Source organism: Leopardus geoffroyi, chromosome A2, assembly GCF_018350155.1.
Source record: "Leopardus geoffroyi isolate Oge1 chromosome A2, O.geoffroyi_Oge1_pat1.0, whole genome shotgun sequence".
NCBI lineage: Eukaryota > Metazoa > Chordata > Mammalia > Carnivora > Felidae > Leopardus > Leopardus geoffroyi.
The window spans coordinates 20,559,779-20,578,324 of NC_059331.1; the positions used below are offsets into that span (position 1 = coordinate 20,559,779).

The 18,546-nt window shown below is 39.1% G+C and overlaps 1 protein-coding gene across 1 annotated transcript; it reads left to right on the forward strand.

The window, feature by feature from the left end:
- The first annotated feature begins 8,497 nt into the window (after positions 1 to 8,497).
- Positions 8,498 to 10,060, forward strand: IQCF2 (IQ motif containing F2). Its single transcript, XM_045492990.1, has 3 exons — positions 8,498 to 8,602; positions 8,779 to 8,862; positions 9,623 to 10,060. The coding sequence occupies exons 1-3, from the start codon at positions 8,585 to 8,587 to the stop codon at positions 10,004 to 10,006; spliced, it is 486 nt and encodes a 161-aa protein (XP_045348946.1). The 5' UTR covers positions 8,498 to 8,584; the 3' UTR covers positions 10,007 to 10,060.
- Positions 10,061 to 18,546: the final 8,486 nt, after the last annotated feature.

Genomic DNA, 18,546 nt, shown 5'->3' on the forward strand with positions numbered 1-18,546 from the left:
CTTTATATGTATATAATGGAATACTACTCAGGCATAAAAATAAATGATATCTTGCCATTTGCAATAACATGGATAAACCTAGAGAGTGTTATACTAAGTTAAATAAGTCAGAGAAAGACAAATTCCAGATGGTTTTATTTATATGTGGAATCTAAGAAACAAAATAAATGAATAAACAAATGAACCAAACAAAAAATCAGGCCTATAAATGTAAAGAGTAAACTGATGTTGCCAGAGGGGAGAGGGTGGAGGATGGGCAAGATCAATGAAGGGGAGTGGGAGATACAGGCTTCCAGTTATAGAATGAATAAGTCATGGGAGTAAAAGGTACAGCATAGGGAATATAGTCAATGGTATTGTGATAGCATTGCATGGTGTTAGATGGTAGCTACACTTGTGGTGAGCATAGCATAATGTATAGAGTTGTTGGATAACTATGTTGTATACCTGGAACTAATGCAACATTGTGTGTCAACTACTCTTAAATATAAAATAATAAAATAAAGCTAGTATGAAGGTTAAAAGACAAAAATAATAAAAATAACTATGATTACAATAATTAGTTAGGGGATACACAAACAAAAAGATGTAAAATATGAGATAAAAAGGTGTAAAATGTGACATTGAAAACATAAAACATATTGGGAAGAGTAATGTTGAGCTTTAGACTGGGCTCAAACTTAAGTTGTTATCAGCTTAAAAATAGATCGTTATAGGTATAAATTGTTATATGTATGCCTCATGGTAACCACAAAGCAAAAAGCTATAATAAATACCCATAAAATAAAGAGTAATAAGCATACCACTAAAGAAAGTCATCAAACCACCAAGGAAGAGAGCAGGAAAAGAAGAAAAGAACAGAGAGGAACTACAAAAACAACCAAAAAACAACAGAATAGTAATGAGCACATATGTTTCAATAATTACTTTAAATGTGAATGGAATAAATTCTTCAATTAAAGGACATAGAGCAGCTGAATGGATTTTTAAAAAGACCCATCTATATGCTGCTTGTAAGAGATACACTTCAGATATAAAGATACACACAGACTGGAAGTGAAGGGATAGAAAAAGATATTCCATGCAAATGGAAACCAAAAGAAAGCTGCAGTAGCAATACTTATATCAGACAAAATAGACTTTAAGATAAACATTGTAGTAAGAAACAAAGAAGGGTGTTACATAATGATAAAAAGTCAATCTAACAAGAGGATATAACATTTGTAAATATTTATGCACCCAACATAAGAGTATCGAAATATATAAAGCAAATATTAACAGACCTAAAGGAAAAATTGACAGTTGTACAATGCTAGTAGGGAACTTTAACACCCTCACATCAATGGATAGATAATTCAGCCAGAAAATCAGTAAGAAAACAATCATCTTAAATGACATGTTAGACCAGATGGAATTAACAAATGCACAGAACATTCCATCCAAAAGAAAAAGAATACATGCTCGAAATTAGTCAATCAGAAGAAGACAAATATCATATGACTTCACTCATATGAGGACTTTAAGACACAAACAGATGAACACAAGGGAAGGGAAACAAAAATAATATAAAAACAAGGAGGGGGACAAAACATGAGACTCTTAAATATGGAGAACAAACAGAGGTTTACTAGAGGAGTTGTGGGAGGGGGGATGGGTTAAATGGGTAAGGGGCATTAAGGAATCTACTCTTGAAATCATTGTTGCACTATATGCTAACTAACTTGTATTTAAAATTAAAAAATTAAATTTAAAAAAAAGAATACATGTTTTCAAGTGCACATGGAACATTTTCCAAGATAGATCATATGTTATGTTACAGAACAGAATGTAAGAGGATTGAAATAATATCAAGTATCTTTTCTGACTACAATAGAAATGTAATTCTTCATTACATGAAGAAAACTGGAAAATTCACAAATATGTGGATATTAAACCACATGCTACTATAAAACCAGTGGGCCAAAAAAGAAATCAAAAGGAGAAATAAATACCTTGAGACAAACAGAAATGGAAATATAACATACCAAAATATATGGAATGCAGCAAAAGTAATTCCAAGAAGGAAGTTCATAGTGATAAATGCCTACCTCAAGAAACAAGAAAAGTATGAAATAAAGAGCCTACACCTCAAGGAAGTAGAAAAAGAAGAGCAAAAGAAGCCCAAAGTTAATAGAAGGAAGGAAATAACAGATCAGAACAGAAATAATGAAATAGAGACTAAAAAAACAATAGAAAGTATCAGTGAAACCAAATGCTGGTTCTTTGAAAAGATAAACAAAATTGATAAGCTTTACCTAGACTCACCAAGGAAAAAAGCAAAGAGTCAAATAAAATCAGGAATGAAAGAGATGTTACAACTGATGCCACAGAAATACAAAGGATCATAAGAAACCACTTTCAACAATTAAACACCAACCAATTGGACTACCTAGAAGAAATGGATAAATTCCTGGAAACATATAACCTACCAAGACTGAACTCTGATGAAATAGAAAATCTGTACAGACTGATTATTAGCAGAGATTTAATTCATAATCAAAAACCTTCCAACAAACAGAAGTTCAGGACCAGACGGTTTCACTGGTGAATTCTACCGGACATTCAAAAAAGGATTAATGTCAATCCTTCTTGGGGCACCTGGGTGGCTCAGTCGGTTAAGTGTCTGACTCTTGGTTTCAGCTCAGGTCATGATCTCATGGTTTATGGATTTGAGCCCTGCATTGGGCTCTGCACTGACAGCACAAAGCCTGTTTGGGATTTCTCTCTCACTCTCTTTCTGCCCCTCCCTGGCTAGCTCTCTCTCTCAAAAAATAAATAAACATTTAAAAACTTTTTTAAAAATACCAATTCTTCTCAAATTATTCCAAAAAATAAAAGAGGAAGGAACTCTTCCAAACTCATTTTACAAAGCCAGGATTACCCTGATACCAAAGCCAGACAAGGATGCCATAAGAAAAGAAAATTACAGGCCAGGATCCCTGATAAACATAAATGCAAAAGTCCTCAACAAAATATTAGCAAACTGAATTCAATAGTACATTGAAAGTATCATACACCATGATCAAGTGGTATTTATTCCAGGGATACAAGGATGGTTCAAAATCCACAAATCAGCCAAGGTGATACACCACATTAACAAAAGGAAAAGTAAAAATCAGGGGCGCCTGGGTGGCGCAGTCGGTTAAGCGTCCGACTTCAGCCAGGTCACGATCTCTCGGTCCGTGAGTTCGAGCCCTGCGTCAGGCTCTGGGCTGATGGCTCAGAGCCTGGAGCCTGTTTCCGATTCTGTGTCTCCCTCTCTCTCTGCCCCTCCCCCGTTCATGCTCTGTCTCTCTCTGTCCCAAAAATAAATAAAGGTTGAAAAAAAAATTAAAAAAAAAAATCATATGATCATCTCAGCCGATGTTGAAAAAAATGTGACAAAACTCAACATTCATTTATGTTAAAAACTCTCAACAGAGAAGGGTATAGAGGAAATGTACCTCAACATAATAAAGTCCACATATGCCAAGCACACAGCTAACATCATACTTAATAGTAAAAAGCTAAAAGTTTTTTCTCTAAGATCAGGAAGAAGAGAAGGATGACCAATCTTGCCACTTTTATTCTACATAGTATTGGAAGTCCTAGCTAGAGCAATTAGGCAAGAAAAAGAAATAAAAGGCATCCAAATTGGAAATGAAGAAGTAAAACTACCACTATTTGAAGATAGCATGATACCATATTAGAAAACCCTAAAGACTCCATCAAAACACTGTTAGAACTAATAAACAAATATAGTAAAGTTGCAGAATACAAAATCAATACACAAAAAGCTGTCACTTTTCTTTACACTTTTAATGAACTGTCAGAGAAATTAAGAAAACAATTCCATTTATAATTGCATCAAAAAGAATAAAATACCTAGGAATACATTTAAACAAGGAGGCGAAAGACCTGTAAATTGAAAGCCACACAACATTAATGGAAGAAACTGAAGAAGACACAAATAAATGGAAATATATTTTATGCTCATGGATTGGAAGAATTAACATTGTTAAAATAGCCATACTACCCAAATCCATATACAAATTTCAATGCAATCCCTATCAAAAGTCCAGTGTTTTTTTTTCCACAGAAATAGAAAACAACTACCATAAAATTTGAGTAGAACCTGTACAAAAGACCCTGACAAGCCAAAGCAGCCATGAGAAAGAAGAACAAAGCTGGAGGCATCACACTCCCTGATTTCAAACTATATTACAAATCTATAGTAATTAAAACAGTATGGTATGGACATTAAAAAAAGACACAAAGGTCAATGTACCATAATAGAGGTCTCAGAAATAAACTCATATACTAATGGTCAATTAATTTACAACAAAGGAGTCAAGCATAAACAATGTGGAAAGGACAGTCTCTTCAATAAATAATGTTGGGAAAATTAGACAACCACATGCAAAAGAATGAAACTGGCCCATTATCTACATATTATGCACAAAAATTAACTCAAAGTGTATTAAAGACTTGAATGTAAAACCTGAAACTATAAAACTCCTAGAAGAAAACATTGGTGGTAATCTCCTTGACATTGGTCTTAGTGATGATTTTTTAAAATCTGACACCAAAAGCAAAAGCAACACAAGCAAAAATGAACAAGTGAGATTACATAAAACTAAAAGGCTTCTGCACAGCAAAGGAAAGCATCAACAAAATGAAAAGGCAACCTACTGAATAGAAGAAAATAGTTGCAAGTCATATATCTGATAAGGGGATAATATCCAAAATATACAAAGAACACATATAACTCAATAGCAAAAAAATCAAACAATCCAATTTAAAAATGGGCCAGTCGGGGCGCCTGGGTGGCGCAGTCGGTTAGGCTTCCGACTTCAGCCAGGTCACGATCCGTGAGTTTGAGCCCCGCATCAGGCTCTGGGCTGATGGCTCAGAGCCTGGAGCCTGTTTCCGATTCTGTGTCTCCCTCTCTCTCTGCCCCTCCCCCGTTCATGCTCTGTCTCTCTCTGTCCCAAAAATGAATAAACGTTGAAAAAAAAATTAAAAAAAAAAAAAATGGGCCAGTCTGGGTGCATGGATGACTCAGTCATTAAGCATCTGACTTTGGCTCAGGTCATGATCTCATGGTTCATGAGTTCGAATCCCTCATCAGGTGAGCTTGTGCTCCACTTCAGATGAGCACAAGCCCTGCTTGGGGTGAGCTCAAACCTCAGTGGGTAAACACGAGCCGCACTTCGGGTGAGCCTGCTTCTCTTTCTCTCTCTCTCCCTCTCTCTCTTTGTCCCTTCTGGGATTCTCTCTCTCTCTCTCTCTCTCTCTCTCTGTCTGCCCCTTGCTCACTTGCGCCCTCTCTCTCTCAAAAAAAAAAATTAATTAATTAATTAATTAAAATAAAAATGGGTAGATCTAAGACATTTTTTCAAAGAAAACACACAGTTAGCCAATAGGTACGTGAAAATATGTTCAACATCACTAGTCATCAGGGAAATGCAAATCAAAACCACAATGAGATATAACCTCACACCTGTTAGAATGGCTATGATTTTTTTAAAAAAGATAAGAAATAACAAGTTGATGACAGCACACCTGAGTGACTCAGTCACTTAAGTGGCCAACTTCTGCTCAGGTCCATGATCTTGCAGTTCATGGGTTCCAGCCCCACGTTAAGCTCTGTGCTGACAACTCAAAGCCTGGAGCCTGCTTCAGATTCTGTGTCTTCCTCTCACTCTCTGACCCTCCCTCGCTCATGCTCTGTCTCTCTCTGTCTCTCAAAAAAATGAATAAACATTAAAAAAATTAAAAAAAAACAAGTTGATCAAGATGTGGAGAAAAGGGAACCTTCGTGCACTGTTGTGACAGGTAAATTGGTGCTGAAACTATGGAAAACAGTAAAAATAGAACTACCATACGATCTAGCAATTCCACTTCTGGGTATTATGTGAACAGAACAAAAAAACTAATTTGAAAAGATAACCTGCACCCCCATGTTCATTGCAGCAATAGTCAAGATATAGAAACAACCTAAGTGTCCATCGATGGATGAATGGATAAAGAAATTGTGGTTTGTACATACAATGGAATGTTACCCATTTTATGGAATACCCATAAAAAATAATGAAATTTTGCTATTTATGATACCATGGATGAAACTCAAGGGCATTGTACTAAGTGAAATAAGCCAGACAAAGACAAATACCATATGATTTCTCTTATATGAAATCTAAAAAAAACCAAAAACTGGAAACAACAAAACAAACTCATAGATACAGAGAACAGATTGGTGGTTGTAAGAGGCAGTTTTGTTTTTGTTTTTTTTAAGTTTCTTTATTTTGAGAGAGAGAATGGGAGAGAGGCAGAGAAAGAAGGAAAGAGAGAATCCCAAGCAGGCTCTGCACTGTCAGAGCAGAGCCTGATGTGGGGCTTGATCCCATGAACCAAGAGAACCTGAGCCAAAGTCAAGAGCCTAATGCTCAACTGACTAAGCTACCCAGGTGCATCTGTTTTGTTTTCAGGTAAAAAAAAAAAACACAAAAAAAACAAAAACCTTAGCATATGACCTAGCAATTCCACTTCTAGGTATATATCCAAGAGAATTGAAAATGTATGCGCATTGTATATGCTCATACAAAAACTTGCACATCAATATTTATAGGCATATTATTCATAATACTAAAAAAGTAGAAACAACTCATGCCAATTAACTGATGAGTGGATTAAAAATGTAGTATATACATGCAATGGAATATTATTTAGCCATAGAAAATAAGGACATACTGACATGCTACAAACATGAATAGACCCTGAAAACATTGTACTAAGCAAAAGAAGCCAGACACAAAAAGCCATTTATTGTGTGATTCAAACCATATGAAATATCCAGAATAGGCAAATCTATAAAGACATAAAGATGGGGCGCCTGGGTGGCTCAGTCGGTTGAGCGTCCAACTTCTGCTCAGGTCACGATCTCACGGTCTGTGAGTTCGAGCCCCGCGTCAGGCTCTGGGCTGATGGCTCAGAGCCTGGAGCCTGCTTCCGATTCTGTGTCTCCCTCTCTCTCTGCCCCTCCCCCGTTCATGCTCTGTCTCTCTCTGTCCCCAAAATAAATAAATGTTGAAAAAAAAAAAAAAAAAAAAAAAGAAGTTCAGTGGTTACCAGAGGTTGGGGTAGGTAAGAATGGAGATTAACTGCTAATGGGTATGGGGCTTATTTGGGGGCTTATGAAAATGTTCTAGAATCTGATAGTGGTGATAGTTGCACAACTTTGTGAATATGCTTAAAAACTACTGGATTGTACAGTTTTAAATAATGAGCTTTGTAGAATGCAAATTATATCAAAAGAGAGAGAGAGAGAGAGAGTGAGAGAGAGAGAGAGAGAGAGAGACCTTTATGGGGGCTCCTGGCTGGCTCAATTGGTGGAGCATGAGATTCTTGATCTCAGGGTTGTGAGTTCTCAAGTCCCACATTGAGTATAGACATCACTTAAAATCTTAAAAATACCTTTACAGAAAAATTTTTAAAAACTTTACAGAAATATATAGAAGAATTATTTTTTGTAAGACGTAAAAGAATTCTTGTCAAAGGAAGGGATAGTCCATGGTCTTAGAAGGAGTATCAGAAGATAGCTTTTCTTCCCCCTAAAAAAAAAATCCTAGCAGGATTTTTTTAGGGGATTGACACTATGAAATGCTTGATGGAAACTTCTATCTTCTGTCTTCTGCCTTGAATAGTTTGTCACATTGGAAATATCTGAATTTGTAAGTTTTGTTTAAAGTTTGTGTATGAATCTACCTGGTCTTGATGCCTTATTTATGGTGGATCTTCAGTAACCTTCTCAATTTATCAAGTTTTACATATTTTCTCCAATTAATTTTTGTAATTTACATTTTGTTAGGAAAGCATTTCCTCTTAGTTTTCAAATTTGTTACGATGACATTCTCTTACATTTATTTAATTCTCTTTGTGATTATTTTGCCTTTCTCATTCCATTTTTGTTCTCTTTCTCCCTCACTCAGGTTCATGGAGTGTTTATCTTTAATATTGGTCCTTTCAAAAATACCACATTTTCAATTTACTTTCCACCACCTATTTTTGTTTTCTATTTAATTTAAATTTTTACCCTTATTTTACTGCTTTTTAGATTCATCTGTTCTTTCTCTTTCTAGTTTCCTATGGTGTATTGAGGTACTGAAACCTGAGTCAAGGGGGAACAGGAAATGCTAAGTCTCAGAAGACACTAGAGAGCTCCACAGAGATACACTGCCATGGTCCTTCCTGCTCCCCTGTGTGACTGAAAATGAGGAAGGATGTGGGCGGGCCTCACTGGAGGACCCCGGGTATCAAATGGCCCTCATGCACCCTATCTTTCCACTCTGAGCTCTGGTACATCTCTGACAGGAGGGAAGTAGACAGGTAAGGTAGTACAAGTTCCCATGGAGCTTGTTTCTGAGGAAGACTCAACTCTGTGGCAGATATCTTAATCCTGATGTCATAATGCAGTTGGGAACTCATAACTGTCCCCCTCATTTTATTCATGCCAGACTTTGGGAAGTAGAGAAATCAAGGCTAATGAACCATCTAGAGATAAGCCATGGGGCTCAGATTTTGTGTAAGAGACATGGCCAGATTTACTAGGCAAACTAGGAGTGGGTGGGAATCACCTAGGACTTCACAGGTCTTGGGAAAAGAAGGGATGCTGAAGCAGGGGGTATCTTTGTACAGAGCCATAGAGAAAAACAGCAGTCTTAACTCATCCATTCATTTCCGATTCAATTCTGATGACAGACTCACGGCAATTTAATTGTACTTGTAATTGAAGATGTTGAAGAAAGAACCGAATGGAAGAAGACGGAGAAGCAGAAACTCAAGGTGAGTAAAATTTCCGTGTAGTTAAGAGATATCCAGAACATTTATATTTGTGTCATAAGGGTGTGGAATTGTGCTCCTTATGGATCCTGAGTCTAAAATAATCAAGAGTCAGCTCAATATTGGGCCATTTTTCCTCCACTCCCTTCTCAGCATGGGCTCTCTGGGTATCAGTCTGACTGTGACATGAAGAGTGAATGGGGAGAATGAAAGCCATCAAGAAATGAATGGGGCTGGGAGGTGATAATGTGAGGACTCTGAATTAGAGAGTACAATGTTCAAAATATGGGAAGGCTGGAGTAGAAAGTGGGTTGAGGGTGCTGAAAACCGATCAGAGTGCTGAAATACATTGTGGCAGAGGGAAATCAGCCAATGATGGTTTGGCACTAGAATTAGCAGAGAATACCAGACAAAGACATTATGAGGCCAAACCTCCAAAACCCAATAAGCATTGAAGATGTGGACCATGACTAACAAAGTCCCTCACATCCCTAATGCACCCTTCTAGCTGCTAATGGTTTTCCCCTTGATCTATACACCTGTGAGATAGTAGGGTGCTGTGACTCTGAGGGCAGAGTGATGTGCCCACAGTGGCAAAGAAGGGCTCACTATCCAGGTCTTCTGGCTCTTAGGCAGTGTCCTGCCAACTCCCCTTAACTCTCCAAAAAATGGTAACTGTTAAGAGAATCCAGGCCCCTTCCAGGAAGATCTTGGAAGTTGATGGCAGGAAGTTCCCTGAGTGGTCTCTCTTATCTCCACTTAGAAAACTTTTAAAAAACAAACAAAAGCAGCTACAGAGATCCAGGCCTGGTGGCGTGGCAACCTGGTACGCCGGACATTGCTGCACGCAGCCCTCAGTGCCTGTATCATTCAGCGCTGGTGGAGGCTGACCTTGGATAGCCTGCTGCAGAAGAAGCGAAGGCAAGCCCTGGTCACCTATGCAAATACAGTGAGGGCCGTGGTCAAGATCCAGTCCTTGGTCCGTATGTGGCGTATCCACTGGCGATACCGTCAGGTGCTCAATGCCATCTATGTCATTCAGTGCCACTGGCAATGCCACAACTGCCATACCTGTGCTCTCCTCCGGGGCCACTGTGTAGTCACAGCCACTCACCTACAGTTCCACATTGAGATCATCAACCCCTAAAGGTTGGCAAGAAGGGGCACTGTGTCTCCTGTCCCCAGTAAAAGTTTAACCTGGTCTGGTATGTCTCATGTTCTCCTCCACCTAATGGAAATGTTGGGTCTTAGGCCATGCTGCCTCCTTTTTTTCCTGGGAAAGAACTTCAGTAAGGTTTTCCCCTTGTGCCCATGGACCCTATTTTGGACTGACAATGACCATATGCTGTTTACTCAGTTGTTGAAACAGAAACTGAGGTCCTTGTCTATCCTGATATATGACAGAGCCAGAAGTCTCAGTTCCCATTCCCAGTACCCTTCCTTTCTTCCCCTCTGGGGATCTGAAAGATAGGTGGGCTGCATCTCACTGAAGACCCTGAGCATCTCTGCACATGAGAAGAGACTCTGAGACTCTTCTCCGTCAGCCTGGGGTCAGGGGTTAACTGGGGTCTGGGTTACCTCAGACAAGGTATCTTTGACAAGCACCTAGAGAAAATGCCAGCATTTGTCTGACTACTGGAAGCAGTGCAATGCAGCCTCAGGTGAAGACAGGAGGCTGGCCTTAGTGATAGGTGCAGCTAGGCATGTTGATGAGCAGCTGAGGGGGACTAACAGAGAATATGAGTTCATGGTACTCCAACTCTGTCTCCACAGCATCTTTACCCAAACTCCTCTCCTTAAGGGCTGTAGCAAACAGGGCTCTCTCTGATATTATCCCATCCCTACTCTTATCTCCACTCTCGGTGATTTTATCATTGGTCAGATTGTCCTATCAATCTCCTTGCTCTAATAAACCATTTTTGCTCCCCTCCTCAGCCACTCACTCCCATAGTCATACTAAAGCAGTGTGATTCAATGGAACTTTCTGTGATGATAGAAATGAACTGGATCTGTGCTATCCAACGTAGTAGCCACAAGCTACATATGGTTGCGAAGTACTTGAAATGTGTCTGATGCAGCTAAAGAATTGAATCTTTGACTTTATTTTATTTAAGTTAATTTAGGTTTAGGGGCGCCTGGGTGGCGCAGTCGGTTAAGCGTCCGACTTCAGCCAGGTCACGATCTCGCGGTCCGGGAGTTCGAGCCCCGCGTCAGGCTCTGGGCTGATGGCTCAGAGCCTGGAGCCTGTTTCCGATTCTGTGTCTCCCTCTCTCTCTGCCCCTCCCCCGTTCATGCTCTGTCTCTCTCTGTCCCAAAAATAAATAAACGTTGAAAAAAAAATTAAATTAATTTAGGTTTAAATGGGCACATGTGGATAGTGGCTATTCTATTGGACGGTGTGACTGTAGACCTCACCAGTACAAATAATTGTTCTATTACCCAAATGGCTTTTTCTAGTGTTGCATTTTCTGATTACTTTATTCTTTCTTTCCAGTTCATCTTTCAAATACCCCCAATAAACTCTTTCTTCAGATATGATAAAGTCTTCCAATCTATTGACCCTACCATTTTTTTTTTTACAGCCATCACCCCTGACATGTCCTTGCATCTTTCTTTACCCAGTTCAGATTCTGCAGTTATTATTGTAATCTCTGCTCTGCACAACTTGACTTCTCTTAGCCCTCTCTCTGCAAGCATGTGTGGGGTGAACTCAACCATCTACCTGCTCTGTGCCTGTAGAACAGCGAGCATGGCTGGAATAAAACAAACAACTCTGAGGCATGATCTATCTCAGTTAATATTCATTACTGTAGATGTCTACTGGACAAATTTCCCAAAAAAATTCTCTGCTATGCTTGCATTTCCATTTTCTGAGTTGAAAATCCATATCACCTCCTCTCCAAATGTCCAGTTCTACATCTTCTCCCCTTGAACTGGATGATGGTATATGTCACCACACACTCAACTGAAGAAATGGGAGCAGACTGGACCCCCATCTTCCTACCACCACATTCTCCCTTTTCCTTCCCTCTAAATACAAACTAAATACTGTGAAAATAATTCAGTAGACAATCCTAAAAGGACTCTGAAATGTGGAAAGAAGGTGGATCGGCTAGGAACCTCAAGATTTAAAAATGTACACCATGATGAATTCTCTAGGTTTTGTTTTTATCTAACATATATCTCAGACTGGACACCAGAAATGTCTGCAATCCAGAACCACTAAGGGGTATAGAGGAAATAAAACAAAAACAAGAACAGCCTGCTCTCTGTAGCCAAAGGAAGGGTAGCCTCACAGAAACTATGCAGGGAGACCCATACCTAGTGGCAATGACAGGCTAAACTGCCTGCAGTAGTGACACTAGTACCCAGATGGATCAATCCGTCTCATGCTCCAAATCCACTGGTAGCAGCAGGCATGATCTGCCCACAGCAGCAGCAATAATGGAACCCAGGCTTATCTACCCTCTCCATACCCCACATCAGCCAGCAGCAGTGGCCCAAGCTATCCTCAGAAGCAGTAGCAGCAGAACCCACCACATTTCTTATCTGCTGATGGAAGCAGGCCTGATCTACCTTCCTGATGAAAGAGACTGAAGAAGATACAAATAAATGGAAACATTTTCCATGTTCATGGTTAAGAGGAGTTAATATTGTTAAGATGTCCATACTACCCAAAGTGATCTATGGATTCAGTTCAATCCCTATCATAATTCCTATGGCATTTTTCACAGAAATAGAAAAAAGAACCCAAAAATTTGTATCAAGCCACAAATGATCCTGAATAGTCAATGTAATCTTTAGAAAAAAAAGAACAAAACTGAGAGGCATCACACTTCCTGGTTTCAACTAATGTTACAAAGTTATAGCAATAAGAACAATATGGTACTGCCATAAAAACAGACACACAGACCAATGAGACAGAATAGAGCACCCAGTAATAAACCCACACGTGTATGTCAATATTTGACAAGGGAGCCAGGAATACACAATGGGTAAAGACTAGTCTCTTCAATAAATGATGGGAAAACTGGATGTCCACATGCAAAAGAATGAAATTGAACCTTTAGTCTTGCACCATGTACAAAATAAACTGAAAATGAATTAAAGACCTAAACATAGACCTGAAACTGTAAACTTCTAGGAGGAGACATAGGAGAAAAACTGCTTGGCATTTGTCTTGGCAGTGATTGGAAACATTTGAGAGAATTGGCTTTAAATGGTTGGTAGAATTCACCCATCAAGTATGTGAACTTGACTTTACTGGGAGATTTTTTTTTTATTATTACTGCTTGAATCCACTTGCTATTGATCTGTTCACATTTTCTACTTCATCATGATTCAGTCTTGGTAGGTTGTATATTTCTAGGAACTTATCCATGTCTTCTAGGTTATTCAATTAGTTTGTATATAGCTGTTCATAATAATATGATCCTCTGTATTTCTGTGGTATCAGGTCAATTATAATTTTATTTATTTGAATCCTCTCTCTTTTTTTTTTCTTGGTTAGCTAGCTAAAGGTGTGTCAAAATTGTTTATCTTTTTAAAAAACAGCCCTTAGGTTAATTGAATTTTTCTATTATACTATTTCTGCTCTAATGTTTATTATTTTTACTCACTTTGGGCTTAGTTTGTTCTTCTTTTTCTAGTTCCTTAAGATATAAAGTTGGGTTGTTTATTTGAAATCTTTTTTTTTTTTAATGTAGGCATTCTCATTATACACCTCCCTCTTAGTACAGCTTTTGCTGTATCCCATAAATTTTGGTATGTTGTTATTTTCATCTTTATTTGTCTCAAGGTACTTTCACTTCCATTTTTATTTTTTTTTTTTTGACTCATTGATTGTTCAGAAGTGTATTGTTTAATTTCCAATTCCAAATTGTGCATTTTTCAATTTCCTCTTATTATTGATTTCTAATTTCATACCATTGTGGTCAGAGGAGATACTTGGTACCATGTTAATCTTCTGAAATTTTCCAAGACTTTTTTTGAGACCCAATATATGATCTCTCCTGAGGAATGTCCCATGTGTGCTTGAGAAGAATGGTATTCTGGTGCCATTGGGTGGAATGCTGTGGATATGTCTGTTTAGTCCATTTAGTCTATAGTGTTATTCAATCCTATTATTTCCTCATTGTTTTTCTGTCTAGATAATCTATCCATTGTTGAAAGTGAGGTTTGAAGTCCACTACTATTATTGTATTGCTGTCTGTTTTTCCCCTCACTTCTGTTAAGATTTGCTCTAGGGGCACCTGGGTAGCTCAGTTAGTTAAGCGTCTGACTTTGGTTCAGGTCATGATCTTGTGGTTCGTGGGTTTGAATCCCTCGTTGGACTCTGTGCTGACAGCTCAGGCTGGAACCTGCTTCAGATTCTGTGTTTCCCTCTCTCTGCTCCTCCCCAACTCACACTCTGCCTTTCTTTCTCAAAAATAAATAAACATTAAAGAATTGTGTAAAAAAATTTTGCTCTAAATATTTAGGTGCTCTGGTACATATCTATTTATAATTGTTATATCCTCTTGATGAATTGACTTCTTTATCACTATATAGTGACCTTTTTAATCTTGTGATTGATTTTGAATAAAAGTCTATTTCCTCTGGGGCGCCTGGGTGGCTCAGTCGGTTAAGCGGCTGACTTCGGCACAGGTCATGATCTCGTGGTCCGTGAGTTCGAGCCCCGCGTCGAGCTCTGTGCTGACAGCTCAGAGCCTGGATCCTGTTTCGGATTCTGTGTCTCCCTCTCTCTGACCCTCCCCCATTCATGCTCTGTCTCTCTCTGTCTCAAAAATAAATAAACGTTAAAAAAAATTGTTTTTTAAAGTCTATTTCCTCTGATAAAAGGATAGCCAGCCCTGCTCGCTTTCTTTGGGTTATGATTTGCATGGAATATGTTTTTACATCTCTTCATTTTCAGCCTGTGTGTGTTCTTAAAGCTTAAGTGAGTCTCCTGTAGGCAGCATGTTGTTTATCTTGCTTTTTAAAAATCTTTTCTATGTGCCTTTTGAATGGAGAATTGAATTCATTTATGTATTTTAAAGTTTTTAAATGTTTATCTTTGAGAGAGAGACAGAATGTGAGTGGGGGAGGGCAGAGGGAGAGGGAGACACAGAATCCGAAGCAGGCTCCAGGCTCTGAGCTGTCAGCACAGAGCCCAAAGCTGGGCTTGAACCCACGAACCTTGAGATCATGACTTGAGCCGAAATTAAAAGTGGGTGGCTCAGTCGGTTAGCGTCTGAATCTTGATTTCAGCTCAGGTCATGATTTCACAGTTTTGTGAGTTCAAGCCCATGTCAGGCTCTGCACTGACCCTTCAGGGCCTTCTTGGGATTCCCTTTCTCTCTCTCTCTCTCCCCTTCCCCTGATCCCACTCTGTCTCTCTCAAAATAAATAAACTTTTAAAAAGTAATTTAAAAAAAAGAGTTGGACACTTAACTGACCTGAGCCAAAATCAAGAGTAGAACATTTAACCAACTGAGCCACCCAGATGCCCCTCTACTAGAAGATTTGTGTGTGTGTGTGTGTGTGCGGTTACCATGAGGCTTACATAAAACATCTTACAGTTATAGCAATCTATCTTAAGATATTGACAACTTACCTTCAATTGCACACAAAAACTCTATACTTTAACTTTTGTTTCCATACTTTATATCACACTTTATATCTTTTTATATTGTGCATCTATTAACAAATTATTGTACCTATATTTTTATTACTATTGTCTTTTTTCACAGTTCCTTGTTTTTTTTTTTTTAAAAATTGAATGTAGTTGACCCACAATGTTACATTATTTTCAGGTGTACAGCATAGTGATTCAACAACACTTACATTATTCTGTTCTCACAACAAATGTAGCTACCATCTGTCACCATACAACACTATTACAGCACCACTGACTATAGTCCCTGGTTTGTACCTTTTGTTCCCACGATTTAATCATTCCATAACTGGAAGCCCATACCTCCCACTCCCCTCTATCCATTTTGCCCATTCCTCTACCCTCACCCCCTTCTGGCAACCATCTTTTAACTTTTACACTAGACTTAAAAGTGATTTAGGCACCAGGGCGCTTGGGTGGCTCAGTCAGTTGAGTGTCCAACTCTTGATTTCATCTCAGGTCATGATCCCAAGGTTGTGGGATTGAACTCCATATTAGGCTCCACACTGAGAGTGGAGCTTGCTTAAGGTTCTCTCTCTCTCTCCCCTGCTCACACTCTCTCTCTTAAAAAAAAAAAAGTTATTTGTGCACCACAATTACAGTATTAGAGTGCTCTGAATTTGACTGTATATTTTAACTTTACCAACAAGTTTTATACTTTCATATGTTTTCATGTTATTTCTTAGCATTCTTTCATTTCAACTTGAAGACTCCCTTTAGCATTTCTTGTAAGGTAGGTCTAGTGATGATGAAGTCCTTCTGCTTTTCTTTGTCTGGTCTTTATCCCTCCTTCAATCTGAAGGACAACAATGCTGGGTGTAGTATTCTTGGTTGGAAGTTTTTTCTTTCAGCACTACAGCTATATCATCCTCTTCTTCCTGACCTTCAAGGTTTCTGCTGAGATTTCCACTGATAGCCTTTGTGTGTGTGTATGGTTTTTTTTGGGGGGGGAGGGTTCCTCTTCTATGTGACAAGTTGCTTTTATTTTGCTGTTTTTAAATTTTTCTCTTTGTCTTTGACTTTAACAATATGATTATAATGTATCTCAGAGTAGCCTTCTTTGGGTTGATCTTGCTTGGGGTCCCTTGAGCTTCAGGTACCTGGATGTGCATATCTCTCCCAAAATATAGGAAGTTTTCAGCTACTATTTCCTTAAATACCTTCCTGCCCTTTCCCCTCTCTTCTTCTTCTGGGACTTCTATAATGTGTATATTTGTTCAGTTAGTGGAATTCCATTATTCATGTAGGCATTCTTCATTCTTTTTCATTCCTTTTTTCTTTTTGTTCCTCTGACTGGCTAACTGACCTGTATTTGAGTTCCTTGATTCTTTCTTCTGAGTGATCAAGTCTTATTTAAGTTTTCTATAGGTTTTCAGTCTTTCATTGTATTTTATAGCTGTAGAATTTGTTTCTTTTTTATGTTTTCTATTTTTTATATTTCTTATTTTCTTCATTTTTTTCTTCTTTTTGCTTAATTATTTGTGTTCTCTTGCATTTCATTCAGTTTCTTTAAGGTGATTACTTTGAATTGTCAGGCAATTCACAGATCTCCATTTCTTTGGACTCACCTACTGGAACATTATTAGTTTTCCTTTGTTGGTGTCATGTTTGCCTGATTCTTCATGGTCTCTATTACTAGGTATATGGATGAATGTGGCTCCCACCAGGTCCCTAAGAAAGATCCTGCCAGGACACTGGGTAGGCCCTGGGAAGGCATAACTGGGCCCAGATCATGGCTTAGAGGGGCTAGAACTGAGTCCCAAGGCTACTTCAGTGTTCATAGCCAGAAATGAGGTCTGCAGGCCTGGCTCTGGAGGCACAGGTGGATGTGTTTTTCTAGTTGGTCACTAAGTGGGCAGGGCTGCTTATGGATTGTGACTGGGATGGGCTAGAGCCAAGTCACAGAGCTGTTTCATGAATCTGCTGTCATACCAAAGTTGGCTGTCCTGCTTCCAGAGACACTGATGGGCATTTCTCCCAGTGGATCCCCAGGCTTCTGGGACTTTGTGGACTGAAGCTGGGAATAACTGGAGCCAAATTACAGTGCAATTTCAGGATGTCCAGGGGTGCAAAGGAGCATGTTTCCCCCTGGACCCCTGGGCTGTCAGGATTGCTTTAGACTGCAGTTGGGAGGACCTTGAGGTGAGTCACAGGGCCATTTCAGGATCTGCATCAGACCAAGTTTGCAGGCTTGCCTCCAGGGGCTCCCAGGATGAGGTTGAGAGGGGCTAGAACTGGTTTACAAGCCATTTCAGGGTCCACAGCTGGGACCAAGGTCTGTGACAATTGACTGAGACATAGACACACATGACTCCTCCCAAGTTCCTTGATATATGGTGTTGGTTGTAAGCTCAAGGCCAAACAGGGGACATAGAGGTATTTCCATGTTTGTAGACAAGACCATGGGTAGTGAGTCAGCCACCTGGGCATGAGCCTACATTGTCAAAATGGCCTTCTTAGGTCTTGACTCCACTGGGGTTTCACAATCTCCTACCTGGATCCAAGATCTCTCACAGAGTACTTTTGTCCATGGGTGGCTGCCAAATTATTGCTGCTGAGGGGGAATGTGAGCAGGGAGCCTCCTTTTTCATCATCTTGCTGATATTCTCTGCTAAAATATATACCTTTTATATTCCCAAAGAGGGGCACCTGGGTGGTTCAGTCAGTTAAGTGTCAAACTGTTGATCTCAGCTCAGATCTTGATATCAGGATCATGAGTTCAAGTCCCGCATTGGGCTCCATGTTGGGCTCTGTGCTGGTCATGAAACTTACTTAAAAAACAAAAACAAAAACAAACTCCCAAAACAAAACAGTAAAAAAGAAACAATCCAGATGGAAAATAAGCAAGAGACATTAACAAACATTTCACTGGAGAGTACATAGATAGCAAATAAACACTTGAAAGTATTAAGCATTCAACTTAATTAACCATTTGGTAAATGGAAATTAAAGCCACAGTGAAGGGGAGCCTGGCTCAGTCAGTGGAGTGTGCAACTCTTAATCTTGGGGTTATGAGTTCAAGCCCCACTTTG